The sequence below is a fragment of the Pristis pectinata genome, chromosome 19, assembly GCF_009764475.1.
Source record: "Pristis pectinata isolate sPriPec2 chromosome 19, sPriPec2.1.pri, whole genome shotgun sequence".
NCBI classification, from domain to species: domain Eukaryota; kingdom Metazoa; phylum Chordata; class Chondrichthyes; order Rhinopristiformes; family Pristidae; genus Pristis; species Pristis pectinata.
The window spans coordinates 43,930,144-43,957,281 of record NC_067423.1 but is presented as its reverse complement, the minus strand read 5'-3'; the positions used below and the strand labels follow the sequence as shown (position 1 = coordinate 43,957,281).

At 50.6% G+C, this 27,138-nt stretch overlaps 2 protein-coding genes across 2 annotated transcripts in view; one reads left to right on the top strand and one right to left on the bottom strand.

The window, feature by feature from the left end:
* LOC127580399 (E3 ubiquitin-protein ligase Hakai-like) overlaps positions 1-14,223 on the top strand; it is a 69,837-nt gene extending 55,614 nt beyond the window's left edge. The window contains 4 exon segments of the mRNA XM_052033807.1: positions 12,369-13,021; positions 13,024-13,091; positions 13,093-13,350; positions 13,352-14,223. Coding sequence (XP_051889767.1) covers positions 12,369-13,021; positions 13,024-13,091; positions 13,093-13,350; positions 13,352-13,408 — 1,036 coding nt within the window. The 3' untranslated portion in view covers positions 13,409-14,223.
* A 6,169-nt stretch (positions 14,224-20,392) lies between these two features.
* LOC127580593 (chloride anion exchanger-like) overlaps positions 20,393-27,138 on the bottom strand; it is a 48,817-nt gene continuing 42,071 nt past the window's right edge. The window contains exons 16-20 of the mRNA XM_052034179.1: positions 24,487-24,720; positions 23,538-23,595; positions 22,779-22,924; positions 20,579-20,637; positions 20,393-20,438 (exon numbers count right to left, since the gene is read on the bottom strand). Coding sequence (XP_051890139.1) covers positions 20,393-20,438; positions 20,579-20,637; positions 22,779-22,924; positions 23,538-23,595; positions 24,487-24,720 — 543 coding nt within the window. The remainder of the gene's footprint in view (positions 20,439-20,578; positions 20,638-22,778; positions 22,925-23,537; positions 23,596-24,486; positions 24,721-27,138) is intronic.

Genomic DNA, 27,138 nt, shown 5'->3' with positions numbered 1-27,138 from the left:
CTATAATGAGGCGACCAGAACTGGACACAGTACTCTGAGCGTGGCCTAACCAGAGTTTTGTAGAGCTGCTATCATTACCTCGCGGCTCTTAAACTTGTTCCCACAACTTATGAAAGCTAACATCCCATAAGCTTTCTTAACTACCTAACCACCTGTGAGGCAACTTTCAGGAATCTGTGGATATGAACCCCCAGATCCCTCTGCTCCTCCACACTCCCCAGAATCCTGCCATTAACTTTGTACTCCGCCTTGTAGTTTGTCCTTCCAAAGTGTACTACCTCACACTTTTTGGATTGAACTCCATCTGCCACTTCTCAGCCCAGCTCTGTATCCTATCAATGTCCCTCTGCAATCTTCAACAATATCGTGGCAAAGAAATGAGGTGCTTTCCTCTTGTAGGGCTACTGTGTTATAACCCCAAGCTTCCAATTCATTGTTCACACTGCTATCCATTGAGGCACTGTAGATTTGCTCAGTTTTTCATTATTTTCCAGTTCCCTTTTAATCCCGTTGCACGAGGAGCTCGGAGTTTATCACAATAGCTGGTGAACAAGAACAATTTAAGATTCATCCTATTATCCAACTCTCTCTGCACTCCTGATTCAATTCAGAATACCCTAACATCCTTTTATTTCCATACAACCCTAAGTACTGCTCTGCTTCAAACAGTTATCTGATGGGCCAAACTGCAGAAACTGGAAATTGGGAAGAGAAGCAAAAAATGGTGAAAAAACTCAGATCAGGTAGTGTCAGTGGAGAGAGAGAGAGACAATGAAGCTGAGAATGATAAAAGATCATTGACCTGAAGTGTTGCTTTGGTTTCTCTCTGCAGTTGGTGCCTGACCTGTGTACGTCCTGCACTTCCTGTTGAATTATTAGTTGTCTTTCCTTAAAGCACACTGGCTTTGACTCAGCCACGGCTTGTGGCAAAGTTTCATAAACTTTTTGTGTAAATAATTTCTTCCTTGTCTCTGTTTTTCTGCTTTAGTTTTTGGTTGACAACCGTGCTTATAACAGTATCTATTTATTAGTCACATATACAATGAAACACACGTAGTCTGAGCTTCAGATTATAACAAGTAATTCATGTGAAAATGAAAGGGCAGGGCAATACAGTTGCTTCAGAGAGTCTGCCCAGACTCCCACAGTGCAGCTTATGAAATGATGGCCCAGATCCATTCAAATTCCCGAGACAGGGAAAAAAACAGGGTGTTGACAATAAAGGCGGTATAGAGAATTTGAGAACTACCCACATTGCCGATCAGAATGTGGCAGGGGGCCATGGTGATTGCAGATACACCGCCACATACCCACTGAGCTACGCGTTACATTTCGTTAATTCATAGAAGGAGGCCACTCGGCCCATCGGATCTATGCTGACACTTGGAGCAATCCCAAATAACCCAGTTATCTCCATGTAACCTAGTCTCTCTCCAGTGCCCAGTAACACACTCCTGATTGTCTGGCCACCATAGGGGGTAATTTTAGGAACCAATTAACATAAGCAGCAGCACACTGTTGGGACGCAGGCAGAAACGCAGCACCCGGGGGGCACCTCCACATCAAAGCACTGAACAGCAGAAAGGAACCCAGGTTACTGGAGCTGCCAGGCAGCTGCATGTCCACCCCTGTACTCATTGCTCTTGGGGACTCAGTTCTTTGCAGAACGCAGCAAATCGCACATTAAGCAAGCTAACAACTTGTCTCGTGGTTCTCGTTTAAGCCTGAGTGAACTCAGGTCATCACTCCTCGCCTATCAACAAACATAATCACTTGTAACAGGTCTACGTGTGCCCAGACCACAGGCATAAAGCTGCACTTCTGTATGGGTGTAATTTCAGTTCAGTCCAATCCCAGTGCTGCACAGCACGATAATCTTGTCTCTGGACTGTTTTCTTTCTAACTTTTTCTGTTGATAATTGCATCAAGTACAAATGTAGGCAGGCAATGTACTAATACTTGCATTCTCGTCAAGATGTTGGAGACAACATTTTATCAATGATAATAAGGCAACCTTGAGTGAATGAAGTGAATGTGCATTTTCTGTATAAAAGTAGAACATGGCTCTCTGCAGCAGCACCAGAGCAGGATGATGTTCAGTGCACCGCCTGTTATTGGAGGAGCTGCTGAGAAGGACACGAGGTTATGAATGGCATTCTCTGCCCCCTCCAAAACATAATGCTGGTCTCTGCCCCCGCCCCACCCAACCTGTGCAAGAGCAGAGCGTGGTTCCCCGCAGCCTGCTGGTGGTGGTGGTGGTGGCCAGGATGTGTCTCCCTGCAGCCTGCTGGTGGTGACCAGGATATGTCTCCCCGCAGCCTGCTGGTGCTGGTGGTGACCAGGATGTGTCTCCCTGCAGCCCTGCTTCTCTAATATTCCTCTTAAAGATGAAAATTCTTCTCCAATCAATCAGTGCATGTAGCAATAATCAGTGAGGACTTTACATTCTTTGCACAAGTTGTGTTGGTAGAAAATAGTTTGGCAGACAGAATGTTTTCAGTGTAGTTTTCCTGAAGCAATAAGTCATTTTTCCAACCTTGTGTAATTCGATGAGCTTAATATTCTCATCGTTTGGTGTTGTCTGGGCAAAAGTGATCACGATATCATACAATATTTAAGTTGGTTCAAAAGGAACCTGCCTTATTTGGCAACTACAGATCTAAGTAAAGGCACTTTTTCAGCACCACAGTTGTGCTCAATGACATGAACTCTGCACAGATTTGACAGCTTAAGGTTGGGCATCTGAGAGACACTTGGCAGAAACGTGCACCATCACACCCTGATGGCCCAGCATATCCCTCACACTGTCGAATCTGGGCATGAGCCCTGGTTCAGTGCAGAAGGGCATGCCAGGACCAGCACCAAGCAATACCTATGAGGAACATACTGTATGAGGAACGTTTGACGGCTGTTGGGCTGTACTCCTTGGAGTTCAGAAGAATGAGGGGGGACCTCATAGAAACATCTTGAATGTTAAAAGGCTTAGACAGAGTAGATGTGGCAAAGTTGTTTCCTATGGTAGAGGAGTCTAGCACAAGAGGGCACGACTTCAGGATTGAAGGGCACCCGTTCAGAACAGAGATGCGGAGAAATTTCTTTAGCCAGAGAGTGGTGAATCTGTGGAATTTGTTGCCACGGGTGGATGTGGAGGCCAAGTCATTGGGTGTATTTAAGGCAGAGATTGATAGGTATCTGAGTAGCCAGGGCATCAAAGGTTATGGTAAGAAGGCGGGGGAGTGAGGCTAAATGGGAGAATGGATCAGCTCATGCTAGAATAACGGAGCAGACTCGATGGGCCGAATGGCCGACTTCTGCTCCTTTGTCTTATGGTCTAATACCTAAAGATAAGATGCTAATCTGGGGAAGAGGCAACGCAGGTCAACATCCGTGCTAAACACTGGCAACAGGCAAAGCAAATTATGTCTCACCCAAGCTTCAGATCAAACCTCTGCATTTTTGCAGTGTGTTTATTTTAATGCAAGGAGTATCATGGGTAAGGCAGGTGAACTTAGAGCCTGGATCAGTACATGGGATGATGTGTGGCCATTGCAGGGACTTAGTTATGAGAGGGACAGGACTGGCAGCTCAAAGTTCCTGGGATCAGGTGTTTCGGATGTGACAGAGGGAGATAACAAAGAGGTGGACGAGTTGCATTACTAGTTGGGGACCGTGTCACAGCTGCACTCAGAGAGGACACACTGGAGTGCTCATCCACTGAGGCAGTGTGGGGAGAGCTCAGGAACAGGAAAGGTGCAATCACTGTGATGGAGTTATACCCTCAGCCTCCCAATAGCCACCGGGAGAGAGGAACAGATATGTAGACAGATTATGGAAAGATGTCAAAGCAACAGGGTTGTTGTCCTGGGTGACTTTTAACTGCCCCAGTATCGACTGGGACTTCCTTGATGCAAGAGGCTTAGATGGGACAGAATTTCTTCAGTACATTCAAGAGGATTTCTTGAAACAGTGCATGGATAATCCAACCAGAGGAGGGACCAGACTGGACCTTGTTTTACATAGAACACAGAACAGCCCAGGATCAGGCCCACCACGTTGTGCCAAACTAATTAAACTAGTAGTTAAATGCCTCTAAACGAGTCCCTTCTGCCTAGACAAGTCCACGTTCCTCCATTCTCTGCATATTCATCTGCCTAGCTAAGAGCCTCATAAATGCCTCTATCGTATTTGCCTCTGCCAACACTCCTGACAGCGCATTCCAGGCACCCACCACTCTCTTCGTGGGGAAAAAACTTGCCCTGCACGTCTCCTTTGAACTTGCCTGCCCTCACCTTAAATGCATGCCCCTCATATTAGACATTTCGATCCTGAGAAAAAGATACCAGCTGTTTACTCTATGCCCTTATAATCTTCTAAACTTCTATCAGGTCTCCCCTCAACCTCTGCAGCTCCAGAGAAAACAGCCCAAGTTTGTCCAACTTCTCTTCGTAGCACAAGCCCTCAAATCCAGGCAGCATCCTGGTAAACCTAATCTGCACCCTCTCCAAAGCCTGCACATCCTTCCTGTAATGGGGTGACCAGAATTGAATGCAGTACTCCAGATGCGGCCGAACCAGAGTTTTGGGAAATGAGTCCGGTCAGGTGACTGGCCTTCCAGTAGGAGAGCATTTTGGGAATAGTGATCGTAACTCCCCAAGTCTTAAGATAGTTACGAATAAGGATAAATCTGGAAATGTACTAAATTGCGGGACAACAAATTACGACATTCTTAGATGGAAGCTGGGGGGAGGGAATTGAGAGCAGCTGTTATCGGACAAGTCCACAGCTGACGTGGGGGTGGTTTACAGACCAGCTGATCAGAGCTCAGGACCAGCATGTTCCAGTCAGGGGGGAGGACAGGGATAGCAGAGTAAGGGAACCTTGGATGTCGTGAATTTACTCAAAAGATAAAGGAAGCACATGTAAGGTTTACGAAGCTAAAATCGGACAGGGCCCTTGAGGAATATAAAGATAGCATTAAGGTGCTCAAGCTGGGGATCAGGAGGGCCAAAAGAGGCCATGAAATGCAAGTAGGATTAGAGAATCCCAAGGCATTTTACTCTTGCATTAAAAGCAAGAGGATAACTAGGGAGAGGGTAGGACCACTCAAGAATAAAGGAAAGAATTTACGCTTGGAGTCAGAGGATGTGGGTGGGGTACTAAATGAGTACTTTGCATCGGTATTCACTAAGGAGCAGGACATGGGATGATAGTGAGAGCAGTGTGCGATGTGCTAGGGCAATTTGAGGTCAAGAAGGAGATGGTGCTGGGTTTTTTGAAGAGCATCAAGGTGGATCAGTCCCCGGAACCTGATGAAGAGAGGAGATTGCTGGGCCTTGCCAAAGATCTTTGTAAGTCTCACAAGCAACAGGCGAGGTCCTGGAGGACTGGAGAGTAACTGATGTTGTTGCTTTGTTCGGAGAAAGGTAATAGGGAGAATCCAGGGAATTATAGGCCAGTGAGCCTCACATCAGTGGTCGGGAAGCTATTGGAGAGGATTCTTAGGGTCAGGATTTGCGCGCATTTGGAAGAACATGGTCTGATTCGGGACAGTCAGCATGGCTTACTAACTTGATTGAGTTTTTTTTTGAAGCGGGTGACGAATGTGATTGATGAGTGCACAACAGTGAATGTTGTGTGGATGGATTTTCATAAAGCATTTGACAAGGTCCCTCATGGTAGGCTGATCTAGAAGCTTAATATGTATGGGATCCGCAGTGACTTGGTCATTTGGATTCAGAATTGGCTTGTCCATGAAAGACAGAGGGTAGTGGTGGAGGGGTGTTGCTCTGGCTGGAGGTCTGTGACTAGTAGTGTTTCACATATACAGTATATAAATATTAAGTGACGTGGATGAAAATGTAGGTGGGTGGGTTAGTAAGTTTGCAAATGACACAAAGCTGGTGGAGCTGTGGACAGTGTAGAGGGCTACCAAAGGATACAGCAGGATATAAATCAGTTACAGATATGGACAGAGAAATGGCAGATGGAGTTTAATCTGGACAAGTGTGGGAGGTCAAATGTAAGGGGAAAGTATACAGTTAATGGCAGGACCCTTGACAGCACTGATGTACAGAGGGATCTTGGGATCCAGGTCCACAGCTCCCTGAAAGTGACAATGCAAGTAGATAGGGTGGCAAAGAAGGCGTATGGCATGCTTATCTTCATCAGTCGGGGCATTGAGTATAAGAGTCAAGAAGTCATGTTGCACTTCTATAAAACTATGGTTAGGCCGCACTTGGAGTATTGTGTGCAGTTCTGGTTGCCCTTTTACAGGAAGGATGTGGAGGCTACTGACAGGATGCCGAAGAGGTTTACTAGGAAGCTGCATGGACTAGAGGGTATGAGCCATAAGGAGAGGTTGGACAAACTTGGGTTGCTTTCTCTGGAGCGTCAGAGGCTGAGGGAAGACCTGATAGAAGTTTCTAAAACTATGAGAGGCATAGATAGGGTAGACAGAACCTTTCTCCTAGGGTGGAAATGTCAGATACAAGAGCACATGCGTTTCAGGTAAGAGAGGATAAGTTTAAAGATGTGCGGGGCAGGTTTCTTACACAGACAGCGGTGGGTGCCTGGAATGCGCTGCCGGGGGTGGTGCCGGAAGCAGATACGATACTGGAGGCTGTTAGACAGACACATGAATGTGCAGGGAGTGGAGGGAAGTGCTTCAGCTACAGGCAGGAGGGATTTAGTTTAATTCTGCATCGTGTTTAGTGGAGACATGGTGGGTCGAGGGGCCTGTTCCTGTGCTGTACTGTGTTATTACATCTAGTCCTGTATGGTGGTGGACAATTAAACAGCTAATAGAATGTGGAGTCTCCAGGAACATCCCCATCCTGAACTATATTGGGCCTGAAGACAAGGCTGAAGCAGGTTCGGCCACAAGTTGCAGTGGACAATTCATCTCGGCTCCCTGCTCCAGTACACTTACAACACTGGCAGCTACCCAACAACGTGAAGGATTGCCCAGGTGTGCCCTGTTCAAAAGGCAGGGCAAATCTGGCCTGGCTTCTTATCACCCAGTCAGTGGACTCTCAATCACCAGCAAAGTGATGAAGGTATCATCAATGGTGTTATCAAGAGGCACACACCCACCATTGCTTATGGCATAAAAGGAGGCCTTTTGGCCCATCAAGTCGATGCCGTTTCTCGGAGCATCGCCATCAGTCCCATTCCCCCACACTTCAGTAACTGTTCTCATACATGTGCCCAGTTCAGGTAACTCCAAAAGCTCATCCCATTCCTCAATCCAAACGTAGGCCAAAGAGATATCCCAAAGCTGGGATGACAGTGACTGCCCTTGACCTGAAGCAGCTTTCGACCAAACGAGGTCTGGTGAAACTCAAAGTCATGGGATCAAGGGGGAGAAGAACTCCAGCTGCACAAAAGAAGATGTTTGTGGTTGTTGGAGGCAAGTCATCTTAGTCCCAGGGTATCACCACAGAAGTACCTCGGGGCTGTGTCCTCGACCCAACTTCATCTCCTTCATTGGTGACCTAGGTCAAAAATGGGGATGTTCACTGATGCTTGAACATTGTTCAATTCCACTGGCAAAGGAAGCACTCCTGTGCCTGCGTGCTGTAAGACGTGGGCAACATCCAGGCATAAATCGAGCAGGTTGGCTGGCTGCTACCAATGACACAGTGCACGGATCAGTCCTGGATCCTTGTGTATTATACTACAATGTAATGTCCGGAAAGAAGTGAATTAAACGTGTTTGTGTATTGATAATGAATAATATCCAGTAGTCTGTAAAATCTGCTAGTCCGGCACCACCCACATCCCGAGTGTGCCAGATTAGCGGAGTCTTACTGTTACCATGATACGTACCCCAATCAGCGAGGAGGGCAAATGATGCGCTGACCTTTATTGGAAAGGAATTTGAGCAAGCGAATAAAGATATCTTGCTCCAATGATTTTCAGGCCTTGATGCGACAGTAGCTGGAACACTGTGCAGCGACCGGTCCGTTCTCCCCGCCTGCAGTCGGGCTGGCACAGCGGTGCTGTGGGTAGTGCAGCTGTCTCACAGCGGCATTGGCCCGGTTGGGTTCTGACCTCCTGTGCTATCTGTGTGGTAGGTGCACCCTCCCTAAGCGCTCCAGTTTCCTGCCACACCCCAAATACATAACAGCACTGGAAGATAAGAACAGGAGTAGGCCATTCGGCCCCTCAAGCCTGCCCAGCCATTCAATATGGCCATGCCCTCAATCTCCTCTGCCAGTTCTCCATTGCCCTCTGATTCCCTGATCTTTCCAAGATGTAAAAAAAATGTATCTACCTCCTCTTCAAATACCCGCAACGATCGAGCCTGCCATAACTCTGGGATAGCGAATTCCAGTGATTCACTGCCCTATGCAGGTCAGCGCAATGTTTCTGTGTACCTCAGTTTTAAATGACTGCTCCCTAATCTTGTAACTACTGAAAACATCTTGACATCTACCATGTTGTGCCCCCTGAGGATCTTATGTTTCAATAAGATCAGCCCTCATTCTTCTAAAATGTAAAGATTATAGGTCTAGATTCTTTAACTGCGTGAGACAAAACAATCCTCAGATCTAAGAATCAGCCCAGTAAAGCTCTTTAGGACCACCTCTAGTGCCATAATGTTCATTCTTAACTAAGGGACCTAAACTGTGCACAGTACTCCAGATGTGGTCTCACCAGTCCCCTCTACAACTGTAACTATACTTCCCTATTTCTAATCTCCAGCCCTCTTGCAATAAAGTTCAATATGCCCTTTGCATTCTGAATCACTTGCTATACCTGCCTGCTATTTTTTGATGTGATTCATGCTTAAGGACACCTAGATCACTTTGTACTTCAGTCATCTGCAGTGTTTCTCCATTTAGCCGGCATAGCTTTGTCAAGGCGAGTCTGACCAAACTGATTGAATTTTCTGATGAAGGCAGTGCAGTAGATGGGAAATTGTTGTCACGTTCCCAGGTACAGTGAAAAACTTTGTCATGCATGCCATCCATACAGATCATTTCATTACAGCAGTGCTGGTTTACTTGGACTTCAATGATATCTCCCACATTGGACCAAAAGGTTAGGATCTATTGGATCAAGGGTAAATTGGATTCAAAATTGGTTGGCAGTATGGGATGGAGGGTGCTAGTAGAAGGCAGTTTTAGTGATTGGATGCCTGTGACTAGTGGTGTTCCACAGGGATCAGTGCTGGGACCCTTGCTGTTTGTGATATGTGAGAATGATCTGAATGTGGATGTACAAGGCATGATCAGTACGTTCGCAGGTAACACAAAGATCGGTGGAGTAGTTGACAGTGGGAAGCGTAGTCTTGGGCTACAGGGTGATATCGCTGTGACAGTGAAATGGGCTGAGAAATGGCAGATGGCGTTTAATCCAGATAAATGTGAGGTGATGCATTTTGGAAATACTAATGAGGCTTAGGACATGTGCCATGAATGGAAGGGTCCTAGGGAGCATTAAGGAACAGAGGGATGTTAGTGTTCAAGTTTGAAGATCCTTGAAGGCCCTCATTAGTTCGGGGCGTTGAATACAAGAGCACGGAGGTTATGCTCCAACTTAATAAAACCTTAGTCAGGCCTTGAGTTCGGTGTGCAGTTCGGGTCACTGCTATCGGAAAGGTGATGTAGTGCTGGAGAGGGTGCCGAGGAGACTCACCAGGATGATGCCTGGGACGGGGCACTTCCGTTACACGGAGAGACTGGAGAAGCTGGGTCTGTTTCCCCTGGAGCGGAGGAGGGTAAAGGGGACGTGATTGAGGAACTGTAAAATTTATGAGGGTTATAGATAGGGTAGACCGCAGGAAACATTTTCCCCTTATCAGAGGTAGATAAAACTGAAGGGCATGGATTTAGGGTAAGGGGAAGTGAGGTAGAGGGGATCTGAGGGGGACTTCTTTCACCCAGAGAGTGTTGAGGACCTGGACTGCACTGTCTGAGAGCGTGATGGAAGCAGAGTCACTGACAGTATTTAGGAAGTGTCCGGGCGAGCACTTGAATCACCCAGGCATTGAAGACTGAGCATAGATGGGCATCTTGGTCAGTATGGACCAGTTGGGCTGAATGGGCTGTTTCCGTGCTGTATGACTCCATGACTGAGTTGAAGATTAGGCTTAGCTGGATACATACCGTACTCTTGTTTCGCCTTGCTGCGCTCTCTAGAGTGAGGGGTCAGTCTCAAAGTAAGGGATCAGCCTTTCAAACTAGAAATGAGAAGAAATTTCTTCGCAGATTCCTCATCCGAGGGAAGTGGGGCTAGTACAGTGGCGCGGAGGAGCAGGCTCGAAGGGCTGGATGGCCTACCCTTGCTTTTATTGTTTTATATATATTTTATTTGGGACATGGGTATGTGCGCATATTATTATTTTGTGTTATCTGCGATATATGTGAATGATTTGGCCAAAAATGCAGACGGGCTGATGAGTAAGTTTGCAGACATCACAAAAGTTGGTGGAGTTGGTGGATAACAGTGAAGGTCGTCAAAGGATCCAGCAGGATCCAGATCAGTTGGGAATGTGGGCAGAGAAGTGGCATATAGAGTTTAATCCGGACAAGTGTGAGGTGCTGCACATTGGGAGATGATGTACAGAGGGATCTTGGGGTGCAGGTCCACAGCTCCCTGAAAATGGCAACACAGGTAGACAGAGTGGTAAAGGAAGTGTAGGACATATTTGCCTTTGTTGGTCGGGGTGTTGAGTATAAAAGCCGGGAAGTCGTGTTACAGCTGTGTCATACTTTAGTTAGGCCACATTTGGATTATTGTGCGCAGTTCTGGTCGCCCCCATTACAGGAAGGATGTAGAGGGTGCAGAAGAGGTTCACCAGGATGCTGCCTGGATTAGAGTGTTCGGTATAAGGAGCGGTTGAACAAATTTGGATCATTTTCTCTGGGGAGTCAGAGGCTGAAGGGTGACCTGATACGAGTATACAAAAAGCGATGAGAGGTCGAGTAGTTTACCAAGGTGGAGTTGCCAAAAACTAGAGAGCATAGCTTAAAAGTGAGAAGGGGAAAGCTTAAAGGAGATCTGTGAGAGGTTTTTTTTTACACAAGAGTGGTAGATGCCTGGAACAGGCTGCCAGGGGTGGTGGTGGAAGTAGGTATGATAGCAATGTTTAAGAGGCACTTTGACAGGGAATGGAGGGATACAGACTACATGCAAGCAGATGGGATTAGTTTAGCCTAGCATTATGGTTAGTAAATTGGTTTATTACTGTCATATGTACTGAGACAGTGCAGGCAGACAATAAAGTGCAAGGACATAACGAGGTCGATTGTGAGGCCAAGAGTCCATCTTATCGTACGAAGGGACCGTTCAATAGGCTTATAACAGCGGGATAGAAGCTGTCCTTGAACCTGGTGGTACGTGCTTTCAGGCTTTTGTATCTTCTGCCTGATGGGAGGGGGGAGAAGAGGGAACGTCCAGGGTGGGTGGGGTCTTTGATTATGCTGGCTGCTTTACTGAGGCAGCGAGAAGTGTAGACAAGAGTCCATGGAGGCTGGTTTCCACGACACACTGGCTGTGTCCACAACTCTCTGCAGTTTCTTGCAGTCCTGGGCAGAGCAGTTGCTGTACCAAGCCGTGATACATCCAGATAGGATGCTTTCTGTGGTGCATCAATAAAAATGGGTGAGGGTCAAAGGGGACGTGCTGATACAGTGGCTTTGGATACAGCTTGCTGGTCACTTCATAAAAGTATCACCTGTTCTTCACCATCATGACATTGGCGGCAGATAGGTTAACTTTGTTCTAGTCTGTCACTTCAGGTTAGACCATGGCCCTTCCATCACTCGAGGTGAGCCGTGAACTGAAAGCTGGAACTGCATCGGCTATCTTGCTTATTCTCAGTCTGAGGAGCAGTTCATGGTCTGTGTTACTGAATCTTGATTCCTTTGTATCAACCATGAAAGTCTGAGCCTTTGGCTATAATGAATGGATCAAACTTTTAGAAGGTGATGGTTCACTTGTAGTGTAGGGGTTAGCATGACGCTATTACAGCGCCAGCGACCCGGGTTCAATTCCTGCCACTGTCTGTAAGGAGTTTGTACGTTCTCCCCGTGTGTCTGGGTGGTTTTCCTCTGGGTGTTCCGGTTTTCTCCCACATTCCAAAGACGTACGGGTTAGGAAGTTGTGGGCATGCTGTGTTGGTGCCGGAAGCGTGGTGATACTTGCGGGCTGCCCCCGGAACACTCCACGCAAAAGATGCATTTCACTGTGTGTTTCGATGTACATGTGACTATTAAAGATATCTTAGTGATTTTGATCTCAATAATGAATAAATATAATGCACGGTTTGACTGTGGGTTGAACTATCAAAGCACAAGGGTCAGGGTTATTGAAACAAACCAAAGCGGCAGATAAAAACCTGTTTATTTTTCATCCTTTAGGTGTAACGACCCAGTCCAGCGCATCGAGCAGTGTTTGCGGGGCTCACTGTTCATGTGTAGTATTGTCCAAGGCTGCAAACGGACCTATCTGTCTCAAAGAGACTTGCAAGCTCACATTAACCACAGACACATGAGAACTGGCAAAGCGGTCATCAGGCCACAGCCGGAACAGCTCCACACTGCCATGGCCCCTCCGGCAGAGATCGCCGAGCGCTTCCTGATGCCACAGGACAAGCATCACATGCCTCACCTTCCACCCAAGCAGCACGCCATCATGATGCCCCCACCTCCTCTGCAGCACGTCTCACATGACCATTACAGCCAGACGCACGAGGACATCCGTCCACCACCCTCCGAGATGGCTCTCGCTCCGCCGCCCAGGTCCGTCAATCAGGAAACCTTCCGAATCTCGACAGTCACCACCAGGAAGCACAGCAACCTGATCACGGTTCCCATTCAAGATGATTCCTCCAGCTCTGGCAACCGGGACCCCCCACCGGCCACTCCTCACCACCACCCCGAATACCAGAGCAGTCCGGTAGTCCCTCACCCGCACCACCTGCTGCCTCCGCAGCAGCACTATGCCCCACCTCCTCCCCCTCCTCCACCAATCAGCCACCCCATGCAGCACCCAGCGCAGGCAGCCGGCAACCCGACATGGTGTACAACCAAGCTCCACCCCCACCTCTGTCCGCAGCTCCCCCCCCCAATCAACCTCCGCCAGGGCCACATCTTGGCTCAGATGCCGCCATATATGAACCATCCTCCCCACGGACCACCCCCTCCCCAGCACACGGGGCCCCCCGTGAATACTCCTCCTCCCCACCATTACTCTGCCTCCTCGATGCCTCAGTACACGGAGGACCAGGGAACTCTCAGCCCTCCGTTTTCCCAGCCCGGAGGGCACAGCCCAGGCATCGGCGTCTGGCCTGCTCCCAGGGGCCCCCCTCCACCTCGGATTCAAGTCCCACCCCCACAGGCCTCCGCTGCCCGCGCCACACCACCCTGACCAGGCACGGTACAGACCGTACTATCAGTAAGTTGTGGACAGAAACTATTCATTGTCCTACATTGGTTTTCAGATCCAAATCTCTCTGTATTGTTCTGGGAGCCTGCAGAAAGGGATTTGCAGTGTAAAAGGGTTAAGTGGAGTGGCTCTGCAGCTCACAGTTTGTGTGTCGGTCGGTGGGGTTTCATGCCTCACTGCCCGTGCAGCTTATTTTTTTGGACTGTATGCCAACTATATTTTTTAACAGTGCATAAAGTTGATCTGTCACAATTGGTGCTTGTGTGAGGAAACTATCAGTGAACGTTAGAAGTAAATACTCTAAGTATCCTCAAGGGACTGGCGACTAGCACGTTCCAGGTCGAGGAGCAAGTAGTTAGGATTATACTTTTATGCCATTTTGTGAGCCTGTAGTTGGTATATGTCATCTAAGTAAATACCTTAACATCCATTCTCTGACTGCTTAACACTGTAAAATATTCTGTAAATAAATATTCCATTTGTAAGCAATTTAATGTTACGGTAAGACGAACCTATACATAAAGCCTTAAGTTGACAACATGTAGTGATGCCTGAGAGATCAATTCCAGATAGTAGGATGGAGATATTTTTGTCAATTTCTGTTTGAATTGTAGAATTCCTGTGCATTTGAATATTAAATCAATCCAAAATAAGTGATTGCCAGCAACTTCCAATGATTTTGCATTCTCTGTATTGCGTTGTCATTTTCTCTGCCTCAGATCTTCTCACCCCAACTGAATATTGTTTTATTATTGAAAACATCTTTTAATGTCCAAGAACAGGAAAGAATTAAAATTCCAGGCAAGTTTAATTGAAATTCTTTTGTATTGCATTGTTTTCAAATAAAAGTACAGAGCATTAGTGTTGTGATTTTAAGGATTGAAAGTGGAAAATAGAATCTACTTAATTATTTCTGGAACTGGTTCAGTAATGATTGCATCTGGTGCTGGCTTAAACAAGCCCTGTAACTGATGCTTGGACGAACAAGCTAACAGTGAAATGAGGATTTTCTCATGATTTCTCCACCTCACATTTTACCGGATAATCTTGCATGGCAGTGTGTTCCGCATCGGTGAAATGTTTTAAATGGTTTTTTCACACCAGGTCCATCGGGATTTTATTTAAAATGTAATTTGGATCTTACTCGAGTGATACAACATAGGAGCTTGAGCTGGTTTACGGTTTTTCCTTCAGCATTGCAAATGTTTCTAAATGTATATCAAGTCAAATCGAATTGAATTTGTTTTATTCATTTTTGTACAGCGGGAGTATTGCTGGCAATGGATAGCTTATACCTACTTTCCTCTAATGTGGTGGCGGTAATCCACCAGCATGAACTGCTAGACCTTCCGAAGAAGGTGCTCCCGCTGGGTAGGACATCCCAGAATTCTAACCGTTCAGAATTTTCTGTGGATGAAGAAACAGCAATGATTTATCCTAGGTCGGGGAGTTGTGTATCTTCCACGGGGAGCTAGGTGGTGTTCCCATGTGCCAGATGTGAGCCCGACAGCTCGGAGCAGAGCGTGTTTGGAGGTGCCACAGTGCTCTTTGCAGATGGAACGCACTGTGGACGTGGGTGGCGGTGAAGGGATATGAATGTTCAGGACGGTGAATGGGTGCCAAGGAAGTGTGTTTCCTTCTGGATGCTGTCGAGCTTCTTGAGAGCTGTTGGAGCAGTGCTCATCCAGGCAAGTAGAGAGTGTTCCATCACAGTCCTGGCGTGTCTTGTCGGTGGCGGAAGGACTTTGAGGGGGGTTGGACAGGTGAATTATTCACTGAAGGGTTTCCAATTATTGATAAATTCTTGCAGGCACAATATTGATCCGAGTTGGAGGATAAATTACTGGTCAGTGGTGACACTAGGGCTGAGTGTGTGGGCGAGACTGTGGCAGATGAAATATAATGTGGCAGGTGTATATTTTAGGAGGTCCAACCCTTGTAGGGCTCACGGTGAATGGAGGGCCCTGGGGAGTATTGGGGAACTTTGATGTACAAATCCATAGATCCCTAAAGGTGGCAGCATAGGTAGTATCTCAGAGGATCTGTCCTGGGCCCAACACATTGATGCAATCATGAAGAAGGCACGCCAGGGGCTCTACTTCATTAGGGGTTTGAGGAGATTTGGTACGTCACCAAAGACTCTTGCAAATTGCTACAGATGTGCGGTGGGGAGCATCCTGACTGGTTGCATCACCGCCTGGTATGGAGGCTCCAATGTGCAGGACCAAAAGAGTCTGCAGAGGGTTGTAGACTCAGCCAGCTCCATCACGGGCACATCCTCCCCGCAATTGAGGACATCTTCAAGAGGTGGTGCTTCAAGAGCGGAGTGGGAGAGGTTGCAGCCCCTCTTTGAGTACTGAGGGGGCTGCTGCTTAAGTTCTGGTTACACTTCAGCCCGGCGCTGTTGGTTTACGGGCACCCGGTGCGGCGCAGGGAGGGGCGCGCAGCGGATCTCCTGGTGGGTCTCCTGCTGGGCCTGGCCAAGCTGGCCATCCACGGGACGCTAGCCGCGGGCGGCCGAGGGTTCTGGCAGGTCGGCCTGCCTGCCCGTCTTCCGCCCTTATGTGCGCACGCGGGTGTCTTTGGAACGGGAGCATGCAGTCTCCTTGGGCGCCCTGGCCGAGTTCCGCACTCAGTGGGCCCCTCTGGGATCGCATGTGTCTTGGACGAGACGGATGCAATTTTGGTATGAAGTGTTGTGTGTTGCGGTAGTGGGCGTAGTGTTGCGCGGGTATTGGTTTTGGCCGGGTTGTTTCTTTCTGTACTAGGTGTAGTGTATTTGCTGTTGGTTGTTTTTTGTAGTGTTTTTACGAATAAATGTTTTGTACAAAAAAAGTCACTTCTGCGGCCGGGAGGAGACGGTGTACCTCGCGTACGCGGAGTGCGAGAGGTCGCAGCCCCTCTGCGTATCTGAAGGGGCTGCCGCTCAAGTTCTGGCTGCACTTCAGCCCGACGCTGTTGGTTTACGGGCACCCGGTGCAGTGCAGGGCAGGGCGCGTGGGGGATCTCCTGGTGGGTCCCCTGCTGGGCCTGGCAAGCTGGCCATGCACGGGACGCGGCGGCGGGCGGCCGAGGGTGCTGGCCGGTCTGCCTGCCTGCCCGTCTTCCGTGCTTACGTGCGCGCGTGGATGTGTTTAGAGAGGGAGCACACAGTCTCCGCAGGCACCCTAGCTGAGTTCCACGCTCGGTGGGCCCTCAGGGGATCGCGTGTCGTGGACGGTAGGACGCGATTCTTATTTGAAGTGTTGCGTTTGCGTTAACGGGTGTAGCGTTGCGTGTGTGTTTCATTAGTATTAGTTTGCATTCTCTACTGTAGTATGTCGTTGCTTAGTTTCATCTTTTCTGTATTAGATGTAGTGTATTGACACTGGTTGTCTTTTGTAGTGCTTTTAGCGAATAAATGTTTATATTAAAAAAAAAGGCCGTGATTGTACCGGAGAGGGTGCAGAACAGCTTCACCAGGAACTTCCCTGGGATGGAGTGCTTCAGTTATAAGGAGAGACTGGATGGTTTGGGTTTGCTTTCATTGGAGTGAGGAGGCTGGGGGGGCGGGGGCCTGACAGAGGTGTACGTCGAACAATACAGCACAGGAATAGGCCCTTTGGCCCACCATGTTGTGATTGTAAACTAGTAGTTAAACACCTAAGTAAACTAATCCCTTCTGCCTGCACATGCTCCATATCCCTCCATTCTCTGCACATCCATGTGTCTATCTGCAAGCCTCTTAAACGCCTCTATCGTATCTGCCTCCACCCCCACCCCTGGCAGCGCATTCCAGGCACCCACCGCTCTCTGTGTAAAAAAACTTGCCCCGCACATCTCCTTTGAACTAACCCTCTCACCTTAAGGCATTTTCGACCCTGGGAAAAATATACCAGCTGTCTACTCTATCTCTGCCTCTCATAATTTTATAAACCTCTATCAGGTCTCCCCTCAGCCTCCGCCGCTCCAGAGAGAACAACCCAAGATTGTCCAAATTCCCCTTACAGCACATGCCCCCCACTAATCCGGGCAGGATCCTGGTAAACCTCTTCTGCACCCTCTCCAAAGCCTCCACACCCTTCCTGGAATGGGCCGACCAGAACTGAATGCAATACTCCAGATGCGGCCTAACCAGAGTTTTATAAATCTGCAACATAACTTCCCAACTCTTGAACTCAGTGCCTCGGCTAGTAAAGGCAAGCGTGCCGTACGCCTCCTTTGCCGCCCTATCAACCTGTGCAGCCACTTTCAGGGAGCTATAGACAGATAAAGTGGTATAAAGTGCAGAGTATGAGGAGTAGAGGGGAGCTGAGATAAATATTTTCACTCAGAGGGTGGTTGGACTCTGGAACAGACTGCCTGAGGGGTTGTTGGGGGCAGAGTTTAATAGCTATCTGAACAAGCGCTTGAATCACCAAGGTATAGCTAGACCACAGACCAAGTGCTGGTAAACGGGATTGGTGTAGATAGGTACCTGATGGTCTGTACGGACATGATGGGCCAAAGGGCCTGTTTCTGTGCTGTGTGGCTGTAGGCTTGGTCATCGCTTTAGCGATCATAACAGTATTTGTTAATGGTGAGAGATCGGGTAACTTTGATGCTTAGAGGTATTTAGGTTGCTGGGGCCCTGGTGGAGACTTTCTGCATCTTTGTTAGCCGGAAAACATTCTGAGAGACAGCACGAAGTCTACACTTGGGAAGGCAGGGACTGATCAGAGATAGACAGTATGCAGTTTTTCGTGGGAGATCCCGACTAATTTGGTTGGGTTTTCTGAAGAACTAACTGAAGAAAAAGGCATCGACGGGGGCAGTGAGGCCAATGTGGTCTACATGGACTTCAGCAAGGCATTTTGACCAGGGGTCCCGTGGGATCCAAGGCAAGTGAGCAAATTGGCTTGGTAAGAGGAGCCAGAGGGTGATGGTGACTGTAAGCCGGCGACTGTGGTAGGTACAGATGGGCACTTGAGGGTCAGCATGGACGTGCTGGGCTGAAGGGCCTGTTTCTGTGCCGTGTGATTGGATGACTCTGTGACAACAGTTTTCCCGCCAACAATGAACGCGTTTGCTCAGGTACGTAAAACATGAGATGCTGGACAGCCGGTCAGTTTTTGACTGCTGAGGTGTTCGCATGTATTTCGTTATCCGAGCCTGTCTCAGGAAGGGACACTTACCTCGGTCCACGACATCACCTTCCGCTGAGTGTAGAAGTGACCGCCACCATTCCATCGCCGGCAATGTGGTGGAAACCCCTCAAGATTTCTGGTGATAACTGCACAAAAACTAGCCTGACAACAGTCAGATACCGCTTTTTTTCCCTAAGCATTTTATTTTATTTATTGCCCTGATGTACACATTTAGTCAGATAAACCCGAGCAACCTCATCCACAGTCTGAGGCCTCCATTTCCTCAGGAATATGAGCAGAACGATGCTGGAGGCAAGGCTGAGGCGACTTGCACGTCGATCACGTTGGCCAGGCCTCTACAGGCTGGGCCGTTGTACGTGTGGATTTCCGCGCACTTAAACCATCCTTCATAACACTCATCGTGGGAAAACGGAGGAGAATCGGGAACTGAGAGCTGGCCCGTTGTTGGGTCCTGAGTTGTGGCTGGCAACCCGCCAAGGAGACACAAACTCAGGAACTCAGCGGGTCGGGCAGCATCGGTGGAGGCAGAGGTCCCGACATGAAACGTCGACCATCCTCCTGCCTCCGCAATGCTGCCCGGCCCGCCGGGGGTCCTCCAGCAGTTTGCTTTCTGCTTCAGGTTCCATCGTCTCATCAATCGATGGGAATCAGCAAAGGTGCTTTAGAGCGCTACAAAACCGCGACATTTCTTTGGCTGCTGCTATGCAGGCGACTATGCTATGCATTTCGCCCCCAGGTCTCTCTGCACCAATGGCAGCGGTGTGAAGCGAGCGGCCGGAACCTGCGCGGAGCTGTCAGGACTTCCAGGTGCAGGAGCGGGGGCTGCCAGTCTCCCCCCCCCCCCCCCCCAAACCCGCCGGCCTCCGCGGCTGGGTTACCTACGCCGGGAGATAGTCCGACATTTCTCCACGAGGAACAGCATCTCCTCCAGCCACCCCACTGGCCCAGAATTACCAACCACTGTCCCAGCATAGACCCACAAACAAGAACATTTTGTATTTAATCGAACCGTTGAATGAATGCAAGATAACAGGTAAATCCAATGTAACTCTGCAGACCATGGGACGTTGGCGTCTATAACCCTTCCCGAATAACTCTTAGCACATTAGGAGTGAGTGACAGGATCAGAGAGGCGGGCCACGTTTCATAGGAATCCCCTCGTACGAATGGCTCCTGAAGTCATTTCACATCTTTGACCAGTGTAGGCTCCGGGAGATGTACCCAGCTGTTTAGGTCCAGTTCCGCTCACAGTTGTCCCTTTCTGCCCTTTGCTGTGGTGTGATGAAGCTTTCATTTACACACAGCATGGCTGAGGTGGAGCTGCCAAGGGATACTGCAGCCTGCCAACGACGGGAAACGTGAGCAGGGCGGTCGGCAGAGCCGCCGCCTCGCAGCCCCAGCGACCCGTGCGGGGTCCGCACGTCTCCCTGTGACCACCCAAGGGCTGTGCGGGGTGGCGGGTGGTATTGCCCTCAGTGGTGGAAACTGGAGCAGGTTGGGGAGGACGGATTACGGGATAAATCAGTGTGGAAATGGGATTGCAGCGTGAGCCGGCATGGACTCGATGGGCCGAGTGCCTCCTTTTATGTTGATAGGAAATACGGAGATACCTGCGTGGGAAGTGCCACAGAGATCTCCATCAGCAGACCTCGGGGCAGCGGTGAGGGAGGCACTGAAGGGTTTCCGTCTGTGACAACATATCCTTTCTATTAAACTATTTACGATATAATATTACTCTTAGAAGCATTGTGTCTAGGAACTGGGGTAAAATTCTGCACAGGAAGATAATTCAAATTAATATAAAATAGTCATTGCTAAATGCGGCTTAGTTTTCAAAATAATGATCAGTGTCCTTCCTGGGTCAGTTGTGTTTAGGCTTCAGTGCCCGGGGATTCAGAACTGTGTGTTTGGCTGCACCTGAAAGCAAACCACACAACAGGGGCATCAGCACAGAGGAGGGGCCACACACAAAAGAGCTGGAGCAATTCAGTGGGAGTTGTCGCGAACGCAGGGGAGGTTTGCTCTGCTGGGAAGCACCAGAGATGTTCCTGACTTACCGAGCAGTCTCTCTTCCTAACTCTTCTTCGACCTGTAATTTTTCCTTGTCCTCGGTCACCTGCGGACAATAGGAGAAGGAGGTGTGATCTGAGGGCTCCCCATTCTCACTTTTCTGCATTAAATGCGCACGACACCTGGTGACAGTTGCCTCAAGATGACAACACAGTGTGTGTTTCTTCCCGTTCCTTCAACCAGGACACTGCATTTTTTCCTGCACTGTCAGTTAGTGCTTTTCTCTAAATGTTAAATGGTGAGCACTGGCCATTGACTTGATATATTAATTCTGTTCCTCTCTCCACAGAGTGATGACCAATATTTCCACTATTTCCTCAGTTTGCATCCCCAATATTTTGCATATCTACACAGGGTTAACTGTTTAGCAATACCGGACACCCAGGGGTTTTCAGGGAAGAGGCGTGCGTGCAGTCAGGGTCACAACAGAGAAGGTACTCAGGAAGCTGGATGATCTAAGGGTAGATGAATCTCCCGGACCAGATGGAATGCACCCTCATGTTCTGAAGGAAGTAGCTGTAGAGATTGTGGAGGCTCTAGTAATGATCTTTCAGGAATCAATAGATTCTGGCATGCTTCCAGAGGACTGGAAAATTGCAAATGTCACTCTGCTATTTAAGAAGGGTGCAAGGCAGCAAAAAGGAATTATAGACCTGTTAGCCTGACATCGGTGGTTGGAAGTTGTCGGAGTCGATTGTCAAGGATGAGGTTACTGAGTACCTGGAGGCACATGACAAGATAGGCCGAACTCAGCACAATTTCCTTAAGGAAAATCCTGCCTGACAAACCTATTGACATTTTTACAAGCAGGCTAGACAAAGGAGAGTCAGTGGATGTTGTGTACTTGGATTTTCAGAAGGCCTTTGACAAGGTGCCACACATGAGGCTGCTGAAAAAGATAAGAGCCATGGAATTACAGGGAAGTTACGAGCATGGATAGAGCATTGGCTGATTGGCAGGAAACAGAGGGTGGGAATAAAGGGATCCCGTTCTGGTCGGCTGCCGGTACCAGTGGTGTTCCGCAGGGGTCTGTGCTGGGGCCGCTTCTTTTTTATGTTGTATATCAACGATTTGGATTATGGAATAAATGGCTTTGTGGCTAAGTTTGCCGATGATACAAAGATAGGTGGAGGGGCGGGTAGTGATGAGGAAACGGAGAGTCTGCTGAGACACTTGGCTAGACTAGGACAATGGGCAAAGAAGTGGCAAATGAAATACAATGTTGGAAAGTGTATGGTCGTGCACCTTGGCAGAAGAAGTAAACAGGCAGACTATTATTTAAATGGGGAGAAAATTCAAAATTCAGAGATGCAAAGTGACTTGGGAGTCCTCGTGCAGGATACCCTGAAAGTTAACCGCCAGGCTGAGTCGGTGGTGAAGAAGGCAAATGCAATGTTGGCATTCGTTTCTAGAGGAACAGAATGTAAGAGCAGGGATGTGAGGTGACGGTGTGGGTGACTGACGTTGCGGTGTAGGTGACTGAGGTTACACTGTAGGTGACTGAGGTGACGGTGTAGGTGACTGAGGTTACGATGTAGGTGACTGAGGTGACGGTGTAGGTGACTGAGGCTACACTGTAGGTGACTGAGGTTACGCTGTAGGTGACGGAGGCGGTGTAGGTTGCACTGTAGGTGACTGAGGCTACACTGTAGGTGACTGAGGTTACGCTGTAGGTGACGGAGGTGATGGTGTAGGTGACGGTGTAGGTTGCACTGTAGGTGACTGAGGCTACATTGTAGGTGACTGAGGTTACAGTGTAGGTGATGGAGGTGACGGTGTAGGTTACACTGTAGGTGACGGAGGTGACAGTGTACGGGACCTAACCCAGTGCTGGGACAGTACTCCTGGACTGACGGGCTTGCTCCTCTCCCTGTGTTTCGTGTCAGGTTCCAACCCGAGCTCCTGAACAACGTGGGCATCGGCCTCCGCTGCGGGCTGTTTGCTCCCTGCCGTGCCCGGCCGTCCACCGCCTCTCTGCCGAGGTCTGTGCCTGCTGCGTGACGCTGGCTCCTGCACTACAACACGGCCTGAGCTGAGCCCTGAGACATCCCGAGGCCCACCAAGGGCAGGATAAATGCAACGCCCCTCTCTGCCCAAGCCTGTTCTGGCTGCCTCGAGTAAAACTGGGAAGTGGCTGAAATGTTTAACCATGATCCTGATTTATCAGCAACAGAAATAAGGACACACCTTTCCATTGCTGACGCTCAGTGTATGGATGGAGTCGTGTCTGTCCAGAATACAGAGCACTGCGTCGTGGATCGTCAGGAAGAATATTTCTGGAGTGATTTCCTCATCAAAGAATCCACATCTTTCTAATTTTTCCAGGAGGAGACCTGAAAGCGAATAACATAATTACATTCAAATATCTCTATCTAAAGTCTTTCAGCTCCGATCTCAAACCAAAGACCGCGACCCCGGCGAGACGCTGCGCCTCTGTAACGTGGTCTGGGGGGCCGCCCCGGTCCAAGGCTGGGTCAGGACACTGAATGAGCTCCACACCCTGACATCGGGCACCTCTTCCACATCCCGCTGTGGGAGGGAGAGCGTCCCTGCGGATTTTTGGTCTGTTCGTTTTCGGAGTGCTGTGGTCATGACCGACAGGACACCAACATCAGCTCCCCACCTTGAAAGGAAACCGCTGAGCTTTTTACTGCAGACCTCTGGTGGGGAGCCTCCCAGCGAGGGCCGGGACTTTAAACTGGCGGCGGCATGGTGGGGAAGGCGAGGTGGTGGGTCCCCCACTCAACTCAAGTCCTCCGCTCGTCTGTGGACATTGGGGCTGCCTCGGGAGGTTACGCAGTACAGCTGCGGTGCCTCGGTGGAAGTGGTAGTGAACGGAGCGCGGTCCAGTGACCACCAGCGACCATCGTTGTGTTCCCAGCCACTCCCGCCCTGAGTACCCTCTGTTGTTCCCAATTCTGTGGGGAAGGTTCGCGGGAAGCAAACTCACATCGCAGGCAGCGATGTAAACATCGATCTCAATCCTGACAAATTCCTTCAGGATCTGTTGGGACAGAAAGTGAAGGACGAGAGACCTGTGACTGAGATTCAAAACCTTGGCAGGTTCTTAAATCTGCTGTTTTTAGTTATCGGGGGGAGAGGACAGTGTGTGCTCCGTCGCACAATGTGGACGATGAGACTTCGGCAAACCCACGGGCACCCTGTTGCCACCCTGATTCAAACGCAAAAGACTGCTGTGGGAGCAGAGGCGGGGCTGGGCCGCTTGTGTCCAGTGTCCCCAGGAGATGTACGCTGTGGGCAGGGTGGGGGTGGCTGTGTCACTGGCTGGGACACAGGGGCCAGGGCCACTGGGAGTGTAAACACATAGTGTGACACAGGGCATTGGGAGTGTGACACAGTGCACTGGGACCACTGGGAGTGTAGCACACAGTGTGACACTGGGACCACTGGGAGTGTGAACAGTGTGACACAGGGCACTGGGACCACTGGGAGCGTGAACACACAGTGTGACACAGGGCACTGGGACCACTGGGAGTGTGAACACACAGTGTGACACAGGGCACTGGGACCACCGAGTGTGAACACACTGTGCGACACTGGGACCACTGGGAGTGTGACACAGGGCGCTGGGACCACTGGGAGTGTGAACACACAGTGTGACACTGGGACCACTGGGAGTGTGACACATGGCACTGGGACCACTGGGAGTGTGAACACACAGTGTGACACTGGGACCACTGGGAGTGTGACACATGGCACTGGACCACTGGGAGTGTGAACACACAGTGTGACACTGGGACCACTGGGAGTGTGACACGGGGCACTGGGACCACTGGGAGTGTGACACACAGGGTGACACTGGGACCACTGGGAGGCCTAGACCCACAAATGGACGCCCCCGGGTCAGCCCCCCGCCTGCCCAGTTGGTGTTTACCGATTTCAAGCCCTTCATGGCGGACACGTCGAGGAAGGAGACGGCAGCGAAGTCGAGGACGATGCTGTGTGTGTCCACCCCGGGGACGTGGATCCCAGCGGGGAGCGACCTCCAGTCAACCCGCAGCGGCAGCTCCCGCGTGTCGGGCGCGGCGTCCGGGTCCTCCTCGTTCTTGTCGTTCTCGTTGTCCGAGTCGTTCGGGCGGTGTCCATCCGCGGTCTCCACGTACCCCTTCTGCGCAGAGAGCGGAGCGGGGTTAAGGCTGGGGCGGGCGGGGGGGCGGCCGGCTCAGGAGCGGGACGTTGACGGGGTGCGTGGGGGCGGGTGTGGCGGCTGCTGTCCCGTGAAAGGCGAGGGGCAGTCCGGCGACCGTCCTGACCCAGGGCTGCACCCGAGGTGGTGCGGTGGGCCGTGCCCAGAGACCGAGGCGCTGGTGGGGGGGTGGAAGGGGGTGTGGAAGGGGGGGTGTGGAGGGGGGGTGTGGAAGGGGGTGTGTGGAAGGGGGGTGTGGAAGGGGGGTGTGAAGGGGGGTGTGGAAGGGGGTGTGTGGAAGGGGGGTGTGGAAGGGGGTGTGTGAAGGGGGGGTGTGGAAGGGGGTGTGGAGGGGGGTGTGGAGGGGGGGTGTGGAAGGGGGGTGTGAAGGGGGTGTGTGGAAGGGGGTGTGGAGGGGGGTGTGGAAGGGGGGTGTGGAAGGGGGGTGTGGAGGGGGGGTGTGGAAGGGGGGTGTGAAGGGGGGGGTGGAAGGGGGGTGTGAAGGGGGGTGTGGAAGGGGGTGTGTGGAAGGGGGGTGTGGAAGGGGGTGTGTGAAGGGGGGGTGTGGAAGGGGGTGTGGAGGGGGGGTGTGGAGGGGGGGTGTGGAAGGGGGGTGTGAAGGGGGTGTGTGGAAGGGGGTGTGGAGGGGGGTGTGGAAGGGGGTGTGGAAGGGGGGTGTGGAGGGGGTGTGTGGAGGGGGTGTGTGGAGGGGGGGTGTGGAAGGGGGTGTGGAGGGGGGTGTGGAAGGGGGTGTGGAGGGGGGGTGTGGAGGGGGTGTGTGGAGGGGGTGTGTGGAAGGGGGTGTGTGTGAAGCGGAAGGGGGTATGGAAGGAGTGGAGGGGGGTGGAAGGAGGGGGGTGGAGGGCGTGTGTGAAGCGGGTGTGTGGAAGGGGGTGTGTGGAAGGGGGGGTGTGAAAGGGGGTGTGGAAGGGGGGGTGTGGAACGGGGGTGTGTGGAAGGGGGGGTGTGGAGGGGGGGTGTAGAAGGGGGGTGTGAAGGAGGGGGGTGGAGGGGGTGGGGTGTTGGAAGGAACGGGTGCCCCCGGTGAGGTGGGCAGTCAGAGGGTTTGGGCGTCGGGGGGAGGTCTGTGCCATCCCACACCAGGGCAGCACTGCGGGCTGCGGTGGGTTGGTCCAGAGGACGGATGGAAACTGCGTCTAATTTATGTTTTAATTGATGTTTTTCTTGCGAACGCTGCTTATCTGCTGCTGTGTGCCTGTGGATGCTGGCGGCAGGCAAGTTTTTCATTGCTCCTGCGAATACACGGACTTGTGTACCTGACAGTAAACTCTCCCTCGACTCTGAACACCAGCTGAAGACAAAGGAAGAGCCCAGGAAGGTGGGGAGGGGCACCGGTGCGGGTGGGTAAGCCGCTGCCTCACAGCTCCAGGGACCCGCGCTCCGTGCCGACCTTGGCCGCTGCCTCTGTGGAGTTCGCACGTTCTCCCTGGGCTTCCTCCCACATCCCGCAGCCCCGCGGGTCAGTGGGTTTAATTGGCCGCTGCAAATTGCCCCCCCCCCCCCCCCCAGTGTGCAGGTGAGTGTTAGAGTTTGGGGAGGGAGTTGAAGAGAATCTGGGGTGAATTATAAAACTGGGAGCGTTTTATGGGTGTTCCCGGCTGTGGTGGGGACAGGCCCAGTGTCCCGGCCGGAGGTGCCTCGAACCTGCGGGTCTCTCGCCCTTTGTCTGCGTCAGCTCCCGGGGGTCCCACCACCCGGCCGTCAGCCGCGGTGACCGGTGGGGAAGGGACATTTCCAGCTGCTGTTCATTTGTTGGATGAGCCTGGTGCACAGGTCTGTAGATCCCCGAAGGTGGCATCCCAGGTTGACAGGGTGGGGAAGGGGGCATACGGGCTGAGTGGAATAGAATCAGAGTCAGGTTTATTCCCACCGATATATGATGTGAAACGGGTTGTTTTGTGGCAGCAGCACAGTGGAAAGACACCAGCCTCCCCTCCTTGGACTCTGTCTTTACCTCTCGCTGCCTTGGTGAAGCAGCAGCATAATCAAAGACCCCACAAACCCGGGACATTCTCTCTTCTCCCCTCTTCCATCAGGTAGAAGATACAGGAGCCTGAGGGCACGTACCACCAGACTGAAGGACAGCTTCTACCCCACTGTGGATAAGACTATTGAACGGTTCCCTTATACAATGAGATGGACTATGACCTCGCTTCACTTGTTGTGACCTTGCACCTTATTGCACTGCACTTTCTCTGTAGCTGTGACACTTTACTCTGTACTGTTATTGTTTTTACCTGAACTACCTCAATGCACTCTGTACTAACCCAATGTAACTGCACTGTGTAATGAATTGACCTGTACAATCGGTTTGCAAGACAAGTTTTTCACTGTACCTCGGTACAAGTGACAATAATAAACCAATACCAACAAAAGACC